General features: G+C 43.3%; 1 protein-coding gene across 1 annotated transcript in view; it reads right to left on the bottom strand.

The window, feature by feature from the left end:
- The window catches only part of LOC147611940 (uncharacterized), a 50,064-nt gene extending 31,523 nt beyond the window's left edge, over positions 1-18,541 (bottom strand). The window contains exons 1-6 of the mRNA XM_086783804.1: positions 18,200-18,541; positions 14,187-14,251; positions 14,043-14,091; positions 13,734-13,828; positions 13,549-13,634; positions 13,380-13,439 (exon numbers count right to left, since the gene is read on the bottom strand). Of these exons, the coding sequence (XP_086639930.1) occupies positions 13,380-13,439; positions 13,549-13,634; positions 13,734-13,828; positions 14,043-14,091; positions 14,187-14,251; positions 18,200-18,386 (542 nt within the window). The 5' untranslated portion in view covers positions 18,387-18,541. The remainder of the gene's footprint in view (positions 1-13,379; positions 13,440-13,548; positions 13,635-13,733; positions 13,829-14,042; positions 14,092-14,186; positions 14,252-18,199) is intronic.
- Between the last annotated feature and the right edge of the window lie 2,969 nt (positions 18,542-21,510).

The following is a 21,510-nucleotide window of genomic DNA, read 5'->3' as shown; positions in this document are numbered from 1 at the left end:
TGAGAGATGTATGGCAAGAAGCCCACTTAAGGGGTTTATAAAGATAGCCCCAAAAGCTAGGCTTAGCTTTTGCTTTGCTTTTGTGTTTATATATATATATATATATATTCTAGGTTCTTTTTTTATTAAAAAAAACCTTTGAAACCTTGGAGGAGTTTTTAAACCTTTTTTTTTTTTAATTAAACTTAAAAAAAACGAAAGTCCCAAAAAAACGTATGCTTTCCTTGTTTTTTTTTTTTCTCCTCCTGGATTAGCCGTCGGTGTGCTGCTGGCGTCACCTTCTGCCCCGTCGACAACTGCAGCCGGCGCTAGATGTCCCGCCGACGCCTGTGCACGTGTAAGCGGTCTGCGCCAGCCCTCACGTAAGCCTGCCCACAAAGCGGCGCAGGCCTAGGCGCCTGACTCACCTCCCAACCATGACAGCCGTGGGCGAGCCCACAGTCTTGGCTGTCCCCACCGAGCCACGAGCTGAGCTAACTAGGTTGACGTACCGACCAATTGTCACCAATTGGCCGACCATTTGGTCCATCTCCAGTTTTTGTGTCTCGTTCACTTGAGGCCAGGCCAGTGTCTCATGTGAAGAGGCCAGTATTTTGCTGACATGGACGAGAGCCAGACTGGTGCCACCCGTGTGTTAGCACGATGGTGTCGTATGGACGAGAGCCAGACTGGTGCCACCCGTGTATGACCTGGACTGTGTTCGACCCATGGGATTGTCACGCCATGGAAGAGCCAATATTTGTGCAGTGTCTTACCTATGGGACTGTCACTCCATAGGGAGGCTCATGCCTGGAACTGTGTCTTACCTATGGGACTGTCACTCCATAGGGAGGCTCGTGCCTGGAACTGTGTCTTACCTATAGGACTGTCACTCCATAGGAAGACCAGGTTTTTATGTTTTAAGTCGTGCCATTTTTGTGCCGACAGATATTTTGTACTTGTTCCATGAACGGGAGATATGTCCATGATACTATTTGCACATGCACTCATATTTTGCATGTATGAAACTGTTTTCGCATGACTCGTATTTTTGTGTTTGCCTGCTTGACGTGTTACTTACTGAGCGGGGACGCCTGCCAGTGAGTCGTGGAGTCTGCTCTGTCTTCTGACGAGTTTTGGTGCATGTGAACAGGTGGTAAGTATATTGCACATGTTGTTTTAATATTTCATATTTTAACCTTTGTTTTATAAGGTCATTTGTTCACACTCACTTAAAAGTGGGTACCCCCTTTGGGCACCCACTTAGGGGCCAAGGTGGGGAGCCCCACTTAAGTGAGTGTGTGGGGGTGGGTGCATGGTCACCTACCCACACTCCCAAAGAGCTGGCCGCCCACATGCAAGCGTGGGGAGCCAGCCAGCACTATTTGTTTACTCCTCCATCCTTAATAAAAAAAAATGCTCCACGACCACCTTTGGAGGGACGATTGGTGCGCCTCCATCACCCTTGGTTGTGCTGCGCTTCATCTCTTGCTGACGGCTGAGCAAATTCAGGCGGCTGTTTACTCTGCACTTCTATACTCTCCCAGGCGGCTGCACCTATTTCCTAGCAGGCTACGTGATCCTCTGCAGGCGGCCAATACAGGCAGCAGCCAGTCGTCTTTTTCCCCTTGCAAGCAGGTGCTTCTCTCTCTACCCTCAGGCTGCGTGTACATCTCCAACAAGTGGTGCTTTGCATCCAATGTCACATGCACTCTGCACTCAGTGCATGGTGACAAGATGGCTCATCATCAAAAGTGCAGCAGTTGTACAGTTTTAGAACCCAATAGGATGATAATTGTCGTACACCGTGACCCCATTGTACATCCTCAGTCCAGGATAAGTCAGGCACGAGCTACGTAGGTCATTCCTCAGCCTTAGTGGGTCAGTCAGTCAGTCAAGTCCCTTAACCCACTTGGAGAGAATCATTCATGCATGTAGAGTCAGTAGAAGCCTTAGGGTTTGCATCAGAAAGCACTCTGCATCCTGCATAATATGCATTCATATGCCTGTGCATCATTTAGAACATCCCCGAAGCCTTAGGGAATTTACTAGGATTTATTTGGTATTTTTCCCATATTTATTAGTATTTATTTATTGGGCATTTATAAATATTAACTTTATTAAATGACCAACCTCCAGTTAGTATAAATAGGCTTGCCTAGAGCCTCTTTTCTCATTCAGTCTTCATTGTGCTAAGAGCTCTCCTCCTTCTTGCTTTCAGCCCAAGACTAATCCAGCCCTAGTGCCCATAAGCTTTCTTCTCTAGCCCCTTGAGATCCATAGCTTCAGCCAGCCCTAGGTGCCTGCATTCAGCCCTGATTCAGACTCAGTTCAGGCCCAGATTCAGCATACCCTTCATCCTCAGTTCAACGCCAGATTCAGCAATTGCAGCCTGCGTTTTTGCACAGCCGTACAGCAGTTCTTCAGCGTTTCTGTTCCAGCCGTACAGCAGCCCTGCAGTCCCCTGTTTCTCATGCGTTTCAGTCCTCAGCCCTCTCCACACCTCAGCGTTTCTGTCCACAGCAGATTCCAGCCCTGAAGGTTCAGTCTACAGCAGTTTCCAGCCCTGAATCTGTTGTTTGCATCAGTGTCCAGCCTTCTGTGCATCATCCACACATTCAGCAGTCATCTGGTGAAGGTAACACAGCATTCATATGTGTTTTCAGCATTCTAACAGTGTGTAGAACAGTCCACCTTCTTCTTCTCTTAGCCTCAGGTGTGCAGCCCTTCCTCATGCCCTTGGGAAGAGTGCATAGGCTCGAGATCAAGTCATTGAGGTGTTTCTACAGCAGTGTACAGATCAGCCGCTCTCCGATCCTCCGAGATCTTGCGTTCGGCTTATCTACAGTCCAAAGTCATTCTCTCTAAAGAAATAAAGCAAATACTATCTCGTTATCGGGATAGGGGGCCCTTCAGTGGGTAATTCGGGACCCAATCTGGTGTACAGTTCTCATATCTCTCTCTCTCATCTCTTTAAAGTTTGAAGTATTGAAATGGATTGCTAAACTCACGAAACTCAGGATACAAAAGACGGTGTGAGCATATTGTGTGACAGGATCTTCCAATACAAAGACTTCCGCTGCATATCACATCCAAAGGCGACTGCCACCACCTGAACTGCTGCGCATGCTCTTCTCCAGTTGGCCGCCACTCCTCAGGCTGAGCATACTCACCCAGGCTGCAGCCAGGTGACTCAGCCAGGCGCCCCTTTCTTCCACACGAAGGCGGCTGCATACCTTCAGGCTGCGATGCCTTGTTCTCTTGTAGGCAGGCGTGGGCCATCGGCAAGAAGCCAAGGGAGTTGGCACTTGCCTACCTCCTCCGCAAAGGTGATATCAAAGAGGGGGACGACGGAGAGCTGAAATTCAAAAATCCACCTTGTTTGAAGCATGGAGATCCCGCATCTCAAAGGCTGAAATCTTTTATGCAAAAGGAAGAGGTGACAGTCACCTCTCGTCATGCGTCTTCTCCACAAGGCACAAAGCCTAACAGGTACATGTATGCTAGTGCTCATGGAAGGCATGAAAGTCACATGCATTCAAGATATGTATCCCATGGTAAGGATGACAGGTCCGCTGCTAGAAAAATTTTGCCTTCTGAGTTGTCTCATGGAGAGACATTGCCATATGCAAAAAAGTCACATGCATCTAAGTTTCAAGTTCGTGGAGCACATGCCACCGTGCCTCATGAAACTTCTATGACGGCCCATGGAGCCCATGCAGATAGGGCTGCCCGTTGGATAAGGGGAAAAGAAAAAGAGAAGACCATGAGCCTCATGCCAGAAAGCTGAAGGAATTTAAAGCAGGTGACAAATCTGTTAAGTTTGATGTCTTTCATGGAGAGCATGATGCTTCTAAAGTGTTAGCATTTGTGGCACAGTTCGACATTACTTTTAGCGATGAGGACTTCACCGAAAAATCTAAAGTACGCCATGCTAGCATGTTTTTGAAAGGGACTGCTGCTCATTGGTGGATCACTGAAAAGATCACCAAGGATCCCATTTGCACCTGGAAGGAATTTAAAGACAGATTCTATGCTCAGTTTTTGCCACCAAATGCGGAGCAAACTCTCACTCAAAAGTGGGACAAGCTGGAGCAAAGAGATAATGAAAGCGTGCAACAGTATGTTAACAAGTTTTGGAAAGTGTTGCTGGAAGTAACTCCCTTTATGCAAATCACTGAGGATGAAAGAAAGAGGAAGTTTCGCTCCGGACTGCAACCAGCATATCGTTCGGGCATTGAATTGCACCCGAAACATACTTTGCAACAGCTCACAACTTCTGTTCTTGCTACGGAGCAATTGGTGCTCAAGATTAAACAGGATCAAGGAGGTTCAAAGGGGAAAGACAAGGCTGTCCCAAATCTGCAAAAGGATGGACAGCCACCTAAAAAGAACTTCCGGGAGACCTACAAGGGTGGTAAAGCTGAAAATAACACATCTAAAGATCAAGGCCCAAGGAAGAACAAATTCGGCTTAACCCCGGAGCAAAGAGAGCAATATGCCAAGGATGGAAAATGCTTTTCTTGTGGTAGTAAAGACCACATGTTTCGACAATGCCCTGACCGCAAACCTAAGCACGAGGACAAGCAGACCAAGGCTAATGTACATGCAGTTCCTGATGTGCAAGAAAATACAAGTCATGATGCAAAAGAGCGAATGGTTTGCAAGGCTTGGGAACAAATCAAGGATCAGCCCGCACTATTCATGTTTGATGACTGTGCAACCGATAACTTCATCTCTATGCAAACGGCAGCTGCATTGGGTATTGAGGTTGAGAACATGGGACCTCAGATTGAAGCCGAAGCTGCATTTATTGATAAAGAGGTGCAGGTTACCCCATTGATAGGGAAGTTGCGCATCCATATCCAGGGCTACCTTGATAATGAACATTTCCTAGTTGCTCCACTAAATGGATGTGATGTATTGTTGGGCAAGCTGTGGCACCATAGACTTGAGCCCCGCAAAGACTACAAGTCTAATATGATTTCTTTTATGCATAAAGGCCGCATGCATTTTATTGATGCTGGCAAAGAAGGGGATTCCATCCCACTTGTATCACACATCCAAATTAATAAAGCAATCAAAAAGAGTCTTTCTGCGTACTTGGTTTTTGTGCGTGATAGCCTTGTGCCAAATCATCAAAATGTGGATGCTATGTCTAATGATAGACTGAATTTTCTTTATGCATTCAATGACTGTTTTGCTGATACTTTGCCAGGAGAATTACCTCCCCAAAGGCCCGAAGATCACCGCATAGATCTTGTGCCAGGTGGTTCTCCACCCAACAAACCCGCATACCGAGTGAGTGCTGCACAACAAGAAGAGATCATGAAGCAGGTAAACGAGCTTTTAGAGAAAGGTTTGGTTCAGCCCAGTTCCTCACCTTACTGCTCTCCTGTGCTTCTTGTTCAAAAGAAGGACGGTTCATTCCGCATGTGCGTGGACTATAGAGCTTTGAACAAGCTTACCATCAAGAACAGATTCCCAATTCCGCGTATTGATGATATTTTGGATAAGCTTGATGGTTCGGCTTGTTTCAGCCGACTTGATTTGAAGAGTGGTTATCACCAAGTACGAGTGATTCCACAAGATGTCCATAAGACTGCATTCAGGACAGCCTTTGGACTATATGAATTTTTGGTAATGCCTTTTGGTCTCACTAATGCTCCTGCTACTTTTAATCGTATGATGGATAGGATATTCCGACCCCATCGCAAATTCACAGGAGTATTTTTTGATGATATCTTGGTTTTCTCCAAGAATGAGCAGGAACACAGAACTCATTTGGTCACAGTGTTCGAAGAGTTGCGGAAGCACAAACTTTTCATTAATGCCAAGAAAAGTGAGTTCTTCCTTTCAGAGATTCATTATCTGGGACATATTGTATCCAAAGATGGAGTTACAATGGATCCTGCAAAGATAGAGACCATTCGGAATTGGCCCGAATTGCAAAACATACATCAAGTACGTAGTTTTCTGGGATTATGTTCGTATTACAGACGTTTCATACGGCATTTTGCCATGATTGCCACTCCTCTACATGATCTCACAAAGAAGAAAATCACTTTCAAATGGACTTCAAAAGAACAGGATGCTTTCTTGCAGCTCAAGCATGCTATCATATGTGGTCCAGTTTTGATTGTTCCTGACTTGCACAAGTCATTCGTAGTTGAATGTGATGCTTGTGGTGATTGCATAGGAGCTGTTCTAAATCAAGAAGGGCATGCAGTTGCATACGAAAGCCGTCGTTTGCATGATGCTGAGCTTCATATAGATATCTATGAGAAAGAGCTCTTGGCTGTAATTCATGCCCTAAAGATATGGAAACATTATCTTCTTGGGGCTGAATTTGTAGTCAAGACAGATCATCAAAGCTTGAGATACTTTCTATCTCAAACAAAGCTTTCGGAGAAGCAGATGAGAATGGCAAACTTTCTTTCCATGTTTCATTTTCAAATTGTGCATACTCCAAGAAAGAAAAATGTGGTGGCCGATGCATTATCCAGGAGGCCTTATGTAGCTGCAGTCTCAGTGGCCTCTCATGGAGACTTATCTGCTATGCGAGATTTGTACCATTTGGATGCTGATTTTTGCCATATATGGATTGATTTGATGGCTGGTCATTCACATGCCTCTTATGTTATCAACGAGGGTTATATTATGAAGGATAATTGCCTATGTGTGGTGAAGGATTTGCGTCCAAAGGTTATGGACGAATGTCATGCTCCACCTTATGCTGGTCATAGAGGTATTATGCCCACTACTGTCACCAGCCTGGACATTTCCCAGTCTGAAAGGGGTCTGGTGGACTCCAGGATGTTTAAATATTTGGAAAGTATAAGCTTTGGGAATGGGGGATTATCCTAGAATACAAAGGACCACACTCCTAGAATTTAGGAGAGTTGCTATTTTTGGCCCGACTCTGATGGAAATTCTGTTCGCGTCATTACATCTGGAATTGAGCAGATACCAAGAGTTGGCAAAGTGCCTATGACAGAAGGTCTACCAATTGGGATATTTTTAGAGATAAAGTTTATGGAAGGACCCATCTCTTAGATTGGGACATGTGGCAAGAAAGTGGACCAAAGTGAGACAAGTGGCCTGACACTTGTTAGAAAATGGATCAAAGTGAGACAAGTGGCCTCACACTTGTCACTTCAGCTATTGTGTGGCTCTCCACTTGTCATTGTAGCCTTCTCTTGCCATTTTAGCTCATGGGAGGCCCAAATCTATAAATTGGAGCCCTCTCTCTTCATTAATAGAGGCTCTCTTGCTCCACACTAGCCTCTACCACCGTTACAGGTTGCCCTAATGATGGCTACTCTCTTTCTCTCTCACTTGAAGGCTGCCCATGAAGAATACCAGCTGTTGGGGACTACTTTGGAGGCTTCCATCGCGAAGAAATACTGAAGGCAAGGGTATTTAATCATTTATTATGATTTCTAGCCATTGCACTTGTTGTACCAGCATTTGTACTTGTTGTACAAGCTGTACCAGCCCTTGTACTGGCTGTACCAACTTTTGTACTTGCTGTACCACCCATTGTACCGATTGTACCAGCTTCTATACTTGTTGTACTTGCTGTACCAGCCACCGTACCGGCTGTACCAGCCACTGTACATGTTGTACCAACCATTGTACTTGCTATACCGGCTGAATGGAGAGTTGTACTTGCTGTACCAGCTCTATTGCATGAAGACCCGTGGTTTTTGGGGAAGAATCAGTACCCACACGGAGATATATGGATTATATTGTTGGCTCAGCATTTCTACAGCCTATGTTCCGGCTTGGTAGCCTTGTGTTGGGCTGTGTTATGGCATTTGTATAGGGATAATCCGGCATCTCCCATGGGGAGAGTAAGGCCCTCAAAGCTTGTACATGATATTATTCTCCTTGGGTAATAAAATACTCCAAGGGGGGGGGTCGGCCCATTCCGGCCTCTCTGCGGTGTCACACGTGCAAGCTCCATTTTTAGCATTTGTGGATGTTTTGTCCAGCTTTTATGTTTTATGCAAAGTGATGATGGATATGTATTAAGGCTGTGGCCATGTTTAAGTGTTTTAATATGCATTGATGGTATCAACAAGTGTGTCAAAGGCCCTAGTCCCCTGGGCACCCACCGCGAGTTACAACTACTCGCATGATTCAGAGATATTTCTTTTGGCCAACCATGCGTAAAGACATTGAGGCTTATGTGCGTGCATGTATTACTTGCCAAAAGGTGAAATTTGATAGGCAAAAATCTCCAGGTTTGCTTCAGCCATTGCCTATTTCCTCGCAACCTTGGGAAAGTATTACTATGGATTTTATTATGGATTTGCCTAGATCCCAGCATGGGAATGATGCTATTTGGACCATTGTGGACAGGTTTAGCAAGCAAGCTCATTTCTTGCCCGTCAAGAAAACCATTAAAGCTAATCATATGGTAAAGCTTTTTCTTGCTAATATTTTCAAGCATCATGGTATGCCTAAATCCATTGTTGGGGATAGAGATCCCAGGACTACGAGCCTCTTTTGGAGGGCTTTATTTGATAATATGGGTACTAAACTTGAGTTTTCATCAGCTTATCATCCCCAAACGGATGGCCAAAGTGAAGCTGCAAATTCAGCCGTGTTGGATTTGTTGAAATGTTATGTGGCAGATCAAAAGACTGCATGGGAGAAGTATCTTCCACTTGTTGAGTTTGCCTACAACAATACGATCCATGCTTCCACAGGAAAGGCTCCGTTTGAGATTATCTATGGCAAAGTGGTATTGCCACCCATCCTTCGTACAAAGGATGAGATTTTTGCAGCTGATGAATATGTTCGTGACTTGGATGTAGCCTTTGGTCAGGTGCGGACAGCCATTGCAAGATCTCAGGATAAGCATAAAATGGCTGCTGACAAGCATAGAAGGGACATGGAAGTCAAAGAAGGTGATTGGGTTTTGCTGAAATTTGAGAAAGCCAGGCTTCGGAAGAGGCCAGGACGAGAAGGATCATATCCTAAACTTTCTCCTCGCTATTATGGACCCTTCAAGGTGATTCAAAAGATCAATGAAGTGTCATACAGGCTTGCTTTGCCTAGTCACTGGAAGATTCACAATGCTATTCATGTGAGTCTATTTTGGAAATATGTGGGGCCAGATCCTGACGAGCCTGTCACAGAAGATCCGCCAGAGATTGAAGAGCTTGAGGAGATCCTCCAGCCAGAACAGATTGTTTTTCACAAAGAGCGAAAGCTACCTGCAGGGAAGCTTTCCAGGAGATACCTTGTGAAGTTTAAGAATTATTTACCTATTGATGCAAAGTGGGTAAATGAGGATTATTTTGTTGATTACCCACAGTTGTTGCAGGCATAGTTGCAAGCATTCTTTGCATTCGTGCATTCGCATTCGAGAATGCCGAGTTTGCAAAAGAATGCATTGAGGGTGGATGCATTCGCATTCGTGGCAGGTTAAAAAAATAAATTTTTTGGGCATAAATAGAATGTTCAAAGTCAATGCTTGAAAACACAATGAAAAACTTGAAAGCTTGAAACTTGAAATTGCAGGTCAAGTTTGCAAAGGGATGCAAACTGCAAACGTTTGCAAACGTTTGCAAACGTTTGCAACACCATGCATTCGCGAATGTTTGCAACTATGGTTGCAGGCATATCTTGAGGCTTTTCAGTTCAGGACAACTATTTAGAAGCCCGGGGGGATGTCACCAATTGGCCGACCATTTGGTCCATCTCCAGTTTTTGTGTCTCGTTCACTTGAGGCCAGGCCAGTGTCTCATGTGAAGAGGCCAGTATTTTGCTGACATGGACGAGAGCCAGACTGGTGCCACCCGTGTGTTAGCATGATGGTGTCGTATGGACGGGAGCCAGACTGGTGCCACCCGTGTATGACCTGGACTGTGTTCGACCCATGGGATTGTCACACCATGGAAGAGCCAGTATTTGTGCCGTGTCTTACCTATGGGACTGTCACTCCATAGGGAGGCTCGTGCCTGGAACTGTGTCTTACCTATGGGACTGTCACTCCATAGGAAGACCAGGTTTTTATGTTTTAAGTCGTGCCATTTTTGTGCCGACAGATATTTTGTACTTGTTCCATGAACGGGAGATATGTCCATGATACTATTTGCACATGCACTCATATTTTGCATGTATGAAACTGTTTTCGCATGACTTGTATTTTTGTGTTTGCCTGCTTGGTGTGTTACTTACTGAGCGGGGATGCCTGCCAGTGAGTCGTGAAGTCTGCTCTGTCTTCTGACGAGTTTTGGTGCATGTGAACAGGTGGTAAGTATATTGCACATGTTTTAATATTTCATATTTTAACCTTTGTTTTATAAGGTCATTTGTTCAAACTCACTTAAAAGTGGGCACCCACTTAGGGGCCAAGGTGGGGAGCCCCCTTAAGTGAGTGTGTGGGGGTGGGTGCATGGTCACCTACCCACACTCCCAAAGAGCTGGCCGCCCACATGCAAGCGTAGGGAGCTAGCCAGCACTATTTGTTCACTCCTCCTCCATCCTTAATTTTAAAAAAAGCTCCACGACCACCTTTGGAGGGACGATTGGTGCACCTCCATCACCCTTGGTTGTGCTGCGCTTCATCTCTTGAAGACGGCTGAGCAAGTTCAGGCGGCTGTTTACTCTGCACTTCACGCAGCTGTTTACTCTGCACTTCTATACTCTCCCAGGCGGCTGCACCTATTTCCCAACAGGCTACGTGATCCTCTGCAGGCGGCCAATACAAGCAGCAGCCAGTCGCCTTTTTCCCCTTGCAAGCAAGTGCTTCTCTCTCTACTCTCAGGCTGCGTGTACATCTCCAACAAGTGGTGCTTTGCATCCAAAGGCGACTGCCACCACCTAAACTGCTGCGCATGCTCCTCCAGTTGGCCGCCACTCCTCAGGCTGACCATACTCACCCAAGCTGCAGCCAGGTGACTCAGCCAGGCGCCCCTTTCTTCCACACGAAGGCAGCTGCATACCTTCAGGCTGCGATGCCTTGTTCTCTTGTAGGCAGGCGTGGGCCATCCTTGTGTTCCTACATCTAGGCAACTGGCAGCTATACTCTGCAAACTGGCAACTGTTTCTCCATTTCCAGTGGACCGTTCAATCTATCCAAAGGCAACTCCTCCTATGCTTCCTCCTTCACAAGGAGGTGGTCGTGTCCTGCACGACAGGTGGTTGCACTTCCTTTCCATAGGCGGCGTCTTCCTTCTTCAAGAGGTTACATCTGGTGTCTCTCTCAAGTAGCTACCGATACCTCGGGTATTGGTCTTCCATCTGCCATCTCAAGTAAGTGAATTTTCAGATTTAAGTAAGGTAATTTTGTGATAAATCTGTTAAGAGACTCTCTCCACGGCAACACCCGTTCGGTGCCGGGTAGTCCAAGCTATTGGAGAACCTCGGTCCAAAGGTGCTGAGATCGGGAGAGCCAGGCGTTAGTACGGGAGCGCCTGTTTGTGCGTGGTCCTGGAACACCAGTTGGGCGCTCTCCGCGGAGTCCAGTGAAAGCACAGGACCGTAGAGACTGGACCACACTAGTGGTCGTTCTGCTTCAAATATCTACTTCGAGCTATTTGTTTGATACTGTATTCATTTATACATGGACATCATCTGGTTCTTGGAACCCATGGAGCATTGTATTTGTTAAATACTCCCAATAAATATATCATATATTGAGGGGGGGGTCGGCCCATTCCGGCCCCAGTGCTGGTGTCCATTTGAGTTGTTATTAAGTTGTTCATTTCAAATTGTGGTATTAAGTTGTGCTATTGCGCGTGTGGGTGTCCAACGGAGTCTTTCCCACTTGACGGGATCGGTTTCACCAATATCCTCCTCACGACGTCCCATACCGCCACGAAGCTGCCCTCGCGGGCCTCGAGATTGCTGCCGGCCTCGGCTGCTTAAAGCAGATGCACGTCTGCACTAGATCCAGGCTCCAAGACCATAGAGCTCTCACAAACTCGCGAGATTCTCTATATCCCAATAACTAACCTAGGCCACCCTTTTATAGGCTCTTGGCCGGTCATCGGGCGTCCATACTTGGGCGTCCGCCCATCCATACTTCAGCGCCCGCCCGTTAGTTTATCCCTAACTCAACTCGTCAATCAGCCTGCCTAGTTCCAAGCTTCCCCAAGCCTCGAAACTAGTCTTGCGTGCGTGTAGCACACGGTAGATACACACTGTGCACATGACACCTCCTTCAAGGAAACAAAGCAAGATTGATCCATTGAATCTCTTACCAAAGAACCATCTAAAAGGTACTGCACATATTGTAGATGATGTCGATGAAGAATTCCTCCATGCTTCAAATCTTTGTAGAATCCTCCTTGTTGATGACTTTAGCAAACATAGGCTGACTGTTAAAGTTGCAGATTCGTGTCATTTCTTGCGTAGCATAGGAGTGGGTCCTTGTGATGAAGAAAATGCTGATTGTATGCTGGTCATAGCAAGGAACACCTCATGAGAGCAAAACGTTGAGTACAAACTGGTTGAAGCATGGGATTTTTTATGGAAAAAAAAGCTGACTTGTATGGGCTGTTAATAGGGCCAGAAACGCAACATGATGAGGCTGCTATATGGGCTGGTTATTGCTGGTCTGAAATGCAGCATATAACACGCATGATGAGAGGCGACTCATAACAGAAAACACAGCATAAGAACTGAGTAGAAAACGCAGCTCGTATGATGGTCATCGTGAGAAAAATACAACATATATGGACTGCCATATGAGGTCAAAAAAAGCACAGCAGATGGGGGCGCATCAGATCAGAAAAGCGCATGTGTGAAGAGAGAGAAAACACGCAGCATATGAAGGGGGTGGCTCATGAAGAGAAAAACGCACAGATGCTCATGGAAGGCTGAAAATGCAGAAACCCTAAAAATGTAAAAACCCTAAAAAACCAACCCTAAAAATGCAGAAGGGGAGAAAGTGAAGCCTGGTGATGGAATGGAGCCTAGCTCTAATACCATGTTGGAAACATGGCCAGGTCTAGGAGGGAGTGGGAGTGGAAGGAGAGGTGGAGAGATCAAGCCATGGTGTGTGGAAGCATAGACATGGATATGGAAGAGAGAGAGAGGAAGAGAGAGGGAGAGAGAGAGAGAGAGAGAGAGATGCAATAGAACTCAAGTGAGATAGAGAGATTGCACATAAACACGATGATTGTATTATGAATGATAATACTCACACCATGTACAATGTATTTATGGGCACCAAGGCCTTATCTTCTGACCTAACCCTTAATAAGGGGCATTCACACCAAAACAACCTTGACACAGCCCACATCACCGAGGCTTAGATAATTCCAACAATAAACTCAGTTTGGTGATGCATATCATTAAGCAATAGTAAGTCCTGCATTAAACACTACAAAGAAAAAAGCAATTGAAGACTCTTGATCACAAGAATTAGGGTGTCTTACTTTTGTAAAGAGACATAAATCTCGGCAAGTTCCCTCCATGCATCATGGTCTGCCATGAATCTGCATCAAAAGTCACTATCAAGAAAAAAACATCTCTGCAAAGCATGTATAGATAAACTTGCATATGCCCATCCAGACAACAAAACCTTACGAATTAGGTTCCACTCACACGTCCAGATATAGTTTGAGAGTTTCCACAGCACCAGCCAAGTTGCCCTGACCCTTGGCAATGGCAACCTTCCTTTTATGGATAAACTAAAACATATAACACAACAATACATCAGCTCAAAGCTACAAACAAGAGAGGAGATATAGAAAAGAGCATATATACACAGAGGGTGATAAAAAGCTTACAGCATCTGACGGCTGCACTTCCAAAAGATGACTGTAGATTTTATCAGCTTGTTGCCATTGTCCTTTTGCTTCATACCACATACCTTCCAGCCGTCCTGAGGTGAGATTTTAACATTTGAGAAGATTAAACAGTAGAGCAAACAAAGAGATATTTCAAGTTTTATTATTAGGAGTACAACGCTGAGCACCGCTCCCTTTCTTTTGTGTGGACGGATAGTGTGTGCAGAGCGACAAAAAAAGGTGGCCATACTTTTTTTATACTAAAGATAACCACTCGATGATTTTATTAAAGCAAAAGAGGCCACCCACCTACTCGAACGCTATCCGGAAACTTTGAAAGAAGCATCTCAATGCACATCTGGAAATGCAACATAAAAAGAAAGAGCAATAAGAATCCATACCGCTGAGTGCATATCAACTTCCCTAATACTAATGTGAAATGCCATCAAATACCTTAGCTAAAACCAGACACTGACAGTCCATAGCAGCAACCGCAACTTGCTCATAAACAGTCCATACTACCAAAATCCAAAAAGAAGATTATGATTATACTCTCTACAATGTCACATACCAGGTAAATAGCATTCCAGCAGAGAGAATACGGAATAAAAAAAGGCATCCAACAAGAGCATAATCCCAAATACTTCTCAAATCCACATGTTTGATCCCCAACATTTTTGTCAGTGTCCTATACTAAATAGCAAAAGAGCTCTGAGCACATAACGGCTTCCTCTCTTGGCTATAACACTTTCCATTATCATTAACTATGGTGACCTTTCCAGGCATTTCTTTATTCTTCCTTTTCTCCAGCTTCTGTTTTGATCTTTGCTTTTCTCATTATTACGGAAAAAGGTAGCATGATTGATGATAATCGTGTAGAGTGGAAGGTGCACTCCATAGTAGCTCTACATGCTTTGGGAAGCCCTCAACTGCAAAAGAGAGATTTTGGTAGCCATAATGGCGATTCATGTTTATGAAGAGTAGATATAATTTGTTGGCCATAACTTTTGAGACTTTGCAAATATGATAGACATATTATCAGACCCTCACATGAGTCATAAGAAGGAATAGCATTCGATCATGAGAGTGATCAGATTCCAGCTAGCCCATACTGTAAGGACCTTGATATGAGGAGAAACCCTGGATGACTGATCCAGACAAGCATTATCTTCATTTGAGGATCTGATAGGGATCCAATAGCAGATGGGCAACTTTGAACATCAAATGCCAGCCGGGCTAAGTATCATGTGAGCGCCTGAGCCTACTCACACAAAAATTTGTGCTCGGACTGTTAACCCTTCTAGTCATGTTAAGGGTGACTCCACAAAGGGCCTGCCAAATTTTTTATTTGGGTACGACTATTTGATACATAGAGGCTGCCATTCTCCCAAATCTGCTGCCCTGCATTGACAAAAGCTCTAGGCATACACTCATTTAAAGTGCAACTAAGGCTCATAAAAATTCTCGATCACGCACACCGACATATCTATCAATTCTGGCACTGCACCAAAATCCACATAATGTGGACATACATGTCGCCTAATATGCTCATGCCCCACCTAATTCAGCAATAACTAGATTAAAGGTATTGCACGCTTAACACAGTGAAACCAGAATTACACCAGCAAAAATTTCATTTTAACACTTGATGAAAATGCATTCTCGTGTTTAAAGCCTCACTACATTACTTCAACATCCATACTTAAAAACGAGCACAATGTTCAAGAATTTCACATAAGACAAAACAGCACAATCTTGCAATGTTCCCAAAAACATAATCATTTTATTCATATCATCTGAGAATACACTCCCACAAAAACTCGTACCACCTGTGACCCAACCACCCCCGAGGATGCAGAGACTCCTACCCAGGTCTTCCACAACAGTGGTAGCATGTCTGAGGATCCCACAAGATCTCAAAGCTACATCAACTCCGCAGAGTTCTGCAACACACTTCTGAATAAGTACTCATGCTCTACAAATGCATAGGCCAGACTAGCCACCGCAATGGGGTCCATCTCAACTCCACAGAGTACTACAAACACTTCTGCAGAAGTGCACATGCTCCACATAGATGCCGGACTAACCATCGCATTAGGATCCGTCTCAACTCCACAGACTAATGAAAATTGAAAAAGATACAATGCTTTATAAATCATTTACAAAACATGAAAATATGTCATCATGAATACAACTCTTTCCATAAGCATATGCATGTCACAGGATCCAAGAGGGTTCATAAACCACTCCCTAGATCAAGAGATCCACGCCTTTGATGATGAAAGTTTCCAACCATTTGTGTTTCTTACCCACGCCTTTGATGAAATTATCCAACCATCTGTGTTTCTTACCCAGTACATATTGCAATGAGCTTTCTTTCTTTGGGATGGGGTCTTCTTCATTTGGAGGAAACAAGCGCCTTTGAAGAACTGGTGTGAAACTCTCAGAAAACTTTTGACACTAGGGGATTTTGACAAAAGGGTAGCCTCATCTTCTAGTTTACTAGGTCCATGTAATTCTCGATCAAATAAGTAAGATGTCATTGCTCTATATGGACTTTTAAGTTTCTTACTTTCATGTATTACCCCGCACTCACACTTGCATATTCTATGAGAATCACAGATTTCTTGACACATCTTGTCCCCTTAAGTATCCAAGATTTATATAGCCAAACACTCCCCCCAAATATCCCAATTCAAATATCTATAAATTTCCCAAGTCTTGCCCAAATTACATTGGAATGGTTAAAATATGCAAGTCATCATAAAGTTCCCAACCTAGTATTGCTGATTTAAGCTTCAAGTTGCAGAGTCGATTAAATCTCAAAAATCCACTTTAAAACACCTGACAAACCCACTTTCCAACAAATGAAATTATACATGCACAGATTCACTAGGTTTATGAGGAAAATTGCAAAACCCACTTTCCACCAAATGAAATTATACATGCACAGATTCACTAGGTTTATGAGGAAAATTCCAAAATTTGTCTACCGATAGTCCTCCCAAAACTTAAGAGGTTTATCTCTCCAAATTCATAGCACTCAAACCCTTCAAAATGACCTTTTAGCTCCCCTTGCTCAAACCCAGAAAACCGCTCTCAAAAAATGTTAAGAAGCAGTGCCATGACCATGCTGATGTGGCATGATGCATGGCGTGCTGATGACATCACAATGATGTGACAATGATGTCATGGGATGACATAAGCAATGACACATTGATAATAGGTCCTCACAGGTGGGAAGGGCCGATCATAATACACCAGGCCCAAACTTTGCGCACTAGATTGATCCAGCTTCTTAGCTTCTAATATTAGCAGTCGTGGTAAAATTCCAGCTGCCATGAGCAAGACCCTCCCCATTCACCATTCTCCATCGCTATCAACCATTGCCTGTGGCAGCCATTCCTCACCACCTTTTCCACTCTCCCAGCCTCTAAAGCACCACACCAGGGACATTTAGCGTTTCCAAAGCTGATACATGTATCCTTGCAAGTTGCAGTTTTAGGTGTATACATCGCCATTGTTTCTGTGCACTAATGCCATGGTTTTTTCTCCCCTTTTCCTTGAGTAGATCCTTCTGTAATCTCAATTTGGCACCCGCCTGACAGCAACTCGGTTTCCCACCCGAAGACATTACAACTTGTGACCACAAAGCAGCCACAATACCAGCGGGGATTCAAACTCGGGCAAGTCAGAAGCCCACAACGCTGAACTAGCACCCATTGGCACTAATGCCATGCATTTCCCAGTAATAAAAGCCAAAATGTGCCTTGGCACCATCCCTACATACGTACAAGAATTCGCAATGGCTGTGCACTTCTCTACGATAGCAAAGGGATCTTTTTCTTTCCTGTGCAATCTTGCATTACTACTTAATAGCAGGCTTTGTGCATGGGGAAAACCCAAAGAAGTGTTATCCACTCTTTAAAACAAAAGCATAGTTTTCACATGAAAGCCCCCCCCCCAAATAAATAAATAAATAAATATTGTCACAGAAAATTATATTTCCAATCTTCCAGCAATTATTCTGGAAATGTAAAGCAAACCCATGTGTCTTACTCCCCACAAGAGCCATGAATTTGGCATTAGCCTGCCTGTAAACCCATATCAACTGGATTATTTTACTGGTCCATGTGGAAAGGTCATGGAGAGCAAACTCTTATGCTACAGGCAAATCAATTAAAAACAAGGACCATCTGAATATGCAAACCCATCACCAAAAACCCCTAAATTTGACATAAGCCAGCAGATAAATCCATCCAGAAGTTTACCTGGGAGAGCCCTCACAAAAAAAAACCAAAAAAAAAACCCTAAATTTGACATTAGCCTGAAGGTAAAGCATGCTCATGTAGCCCCCATTCTTAATATCGGCTTTATTCATTCAAAAATCCATGATGCAATCCCATGCCTTTTAGACATAATCATGATTAAGGGAAGATTAGAAAGTCCAGATCGCGGGATTTGACCTTCAGAACCAAGCTTTCTGCGCGCTGAGGAGTCATTAAGAAGGGCGGAGCCATGGGTGGCTACTTTCTCTGAGCGACGGAGTTTGAACTTGCGCAAGAGGGCGAGGTACTCTGCGACGTTGCCCACCCCTTCGTCCACCTTCCTCTCCAATCTGTCTAGGTCCGAGCGCGTCGCAGCGCCCTCCATCGCTCAGAGCCCTCTAGGTCCTCTACAGCTAGGTTTCCACTACAGTTCTCTGATCAACGGCATACACAAGGAAGCTCAGAGAGTGCTCTGTTCGAATTGGATCTTCTTGCTTTTTGGCCACCTCGACCTTGACTCTGCCCTTTTGCTTTTTGAGAGCTTCCTTTGTTGCTTGGATTGTGACCCTTTTCTAGTTATGTTGAGGATGCTTCACAAAGGGCCTTTAAAAAGGGCCCTTGGGTGCAATTTCAGAAACTATTTTTAGTGAACATTATATCAATCCTTTTTCACCTTGGGTTTACATGGAAATGGCAATTCTGAACACGCAATTTAGTCCAATTATGACTAAAAGTTGAAAATATGAAGTAAGTGGTTTTGCTTCTCTACCAGAGCTGAACAAGGATTTTTGAATTTTGAATCGTATCTTTTTAGAACCTTGGTGCAATTGGTTGTTACATAGAGACTTCCCTTCTCCTAAACTTGCTGACAAAAGCTGTGGATTCGTGTGCTTATTCTAATGGGAAATCAAGATGGTTGCACAAAGGCTCACGTAGCATGGACATGTGTGTAATGCCTTCCTAACCAAGCCTGAAGGTGAGCTTGCATTTTAAGTAAATAGTGCCCATGCATGCATTATGGTTTTAAATGAGACAATGAGGGTCTTTATACATGTGCTCTATAAAGTCCTAAAGTGTATTGTCTTAAATGAGTCAGCCTAGTAGTAATAAGGGCTGGGAAGAATGCTTTAGCTAAATTGCAACATGGATAGGGGCTGAATACAAATTTCAAGTAACTTTCAGATTGTAGTGGTCCTTAGTTTAAAGCCATGAAGAGTAAACTGCAAACATGGATAGGGTTGACTACAAATTTCAAGTAACATGGATAGGGTTGACTACAAATTTCAAGTAACATGGATAGGGTTGACTACAAATTTCAAGTAACATTGAGATAGTAGTGGTGCTTATTCCAAAGCAACGAAGACTAATTTGAGACAATGGCAAAACACATGCCTATGCATCTCCCATGTTAAATACCTTCTCTTGTTGGAATGGTTTTAAGCATTGTCATCACTTGAGACCATATTATTCTCTCAATTTCAAGCATCTAGTTGTGATTACATGCAATATATCATAATTAACGATCATGACGATCTCAAAGGAGCACATACAATAAAATGGCATCGAAAAATGAGATCCCTCTCTCTCCCCCCCTTGAAAATTAGCAAGTTGGGAGTGATTAGGGTGGACAGTAATGGATTAGGCTCAACATTTTGGCATAATCTAAGTAGAGGAAAAGTAATTAGCACTAATGACAAGATGATGACACTGCTAGAGAGTTGATCAAACACATGATGGGGGGCCTTTAAATAGGATGAGGTACATCACCATTAGTCCATGGCATAGGTTAATCCTCACCTAAACATGTCCTAATCACCTCCCTTGATTCTAGGTCAACCTCCCCTTGATTTAAGGCTTATTTAATGCTAAAAGACTTTTGTGCAAAGTGCCTGAATCTTGACTTCCTTCCTTGGAAGTCTTCTCCTTCTCCTTCTGTTTAGACATCATGTTTTCAGCCGCTCTCGCAGTCGATGCCAGCAATGCTTTGCTATATGTCCCATCTTACCACAATGGAGCCGATGCCAGGAATCCTTTGTTATATGTCCAATCTTACGACAATGGTGACACTTCATCTTGGTCTTGCTTCTCGCTCCTGATCCTAATCCTAATTCTTTGTGAAAGAATGCTTGTTCTCCCATTTTAGGTGTAACTTTGGCTTTGATCCTTTGGTCTTCCTCCATGAATGTAGTTTCTATGTTTTCAAACTTTGGGTTGGGAAGATTCTACGCTTTGTTGGTCCAATGTGATTCTTTCAAATCAACCATTTGGTGACTTATTATATTCACAACATAAACTAACATAAACTATGTCAGGATGAGTAATTATCACATATGTCAGACTTCCAAGAAGTTATTTGAAAAGAGTATTATCAACACTTGGTTCCCATGTAAAAGCTAAAATTTTTTGATTGATTCTATTAGATTAGAAACTGGATTATAATTCATATTCTACTGGTTTATAGCCCATTATAGTAAAAACTTATTTACAATCCACTAGAGTAGAAACTAGTTTACAAGCCACTAGAGTAGAAACTAGTTTACAAGCCATTAGAGTAGAAACTGGATTATAGTCCATCATGTTGAAGCTTTTAATGTACTAGAGTAGAATCTAGTTTACAAGCCACTAGAGTAGAAACTAGTTTACAAGCCATTAGAGTAGAAACTAGTAAAAACTTATTTACAATCCACTATAGTAGAAACTAGTTTACAAGCCATTAGAGTAGAAACTGGATTATAGTCCATCATGTTGAAGCTTTTAATGTACTTTAATTGAGTCAAAAACATTCTTGAATCTTGTCTCCAAACTTTAATCCTGAGATAATTATGAAGAACACCCAAGTCTTTCGTATCAAACTCCTTTGAAAGACTTTCCTTTATCATGTTGAAGCTTTTAGTATAGTTTGATTGAGTCAAAAACATTCTTGAATCTTGTCTCCAAACTTTAATCCCAAGGTAATAATGAAGAACACCCAAGTCTTTCATATCAAACTCCTTTGAAAGATTTTGCTTTACTTTATCAAGGAGAAGTGATAATAAGATCATCCATGTATACAAGTTCACACAATGTGACCCTCTTTGTGCAATATATAAAGATTTGGATCACGCTCTTATATTGAATCCATTTTTGAGAAGATATTCAACAGCAATTCTCAGGTACCAAAGCTCTTGAATCTATTCATTAATTCTCAAGTACCGAAGTTCTTGAATCCATTTTTGAGGAGATATTCATCCATTCTCAAGCACCAAGGCTCTTGAAGCTTACTTCAAACAATACAAAGCTTTTTTCAATTTATACACAAGATTTTCTTTTCATTTTATCACATAACCCATTGGTTGTTGAATGTAAACTTCTTCTTTAAAGGAGTCGTTAAGAATTGCACTCTTTTCATTAATTTGAACATCTCGATTATAATATGTAGCAATAGCAAGAATGGTTTGAATTTTGTTCATTTTATAATTGGAGAAAAAGTTTCTTCATCATCATAAACCAATGCCTTCTTTTTTCAATAT

This window comes from Cibotium barometz, chromosome 46, assembly GCF_041138505.1.
Source record: "Cibotium barometz isolate CiBa-2024 chromosome 46, ASM4113850v1, whole genome shotgun sequence".
Lineage (NCBI taxonomy): Eukaryota > Viridiplantae > Streptophyta > Polypodiopsida > Cyatheales > Cibotiaceae > Cibotium > Cibotium barometz.
This window is presented reverse-complemented; position numbering and strand designations above follow the sequence as displayed.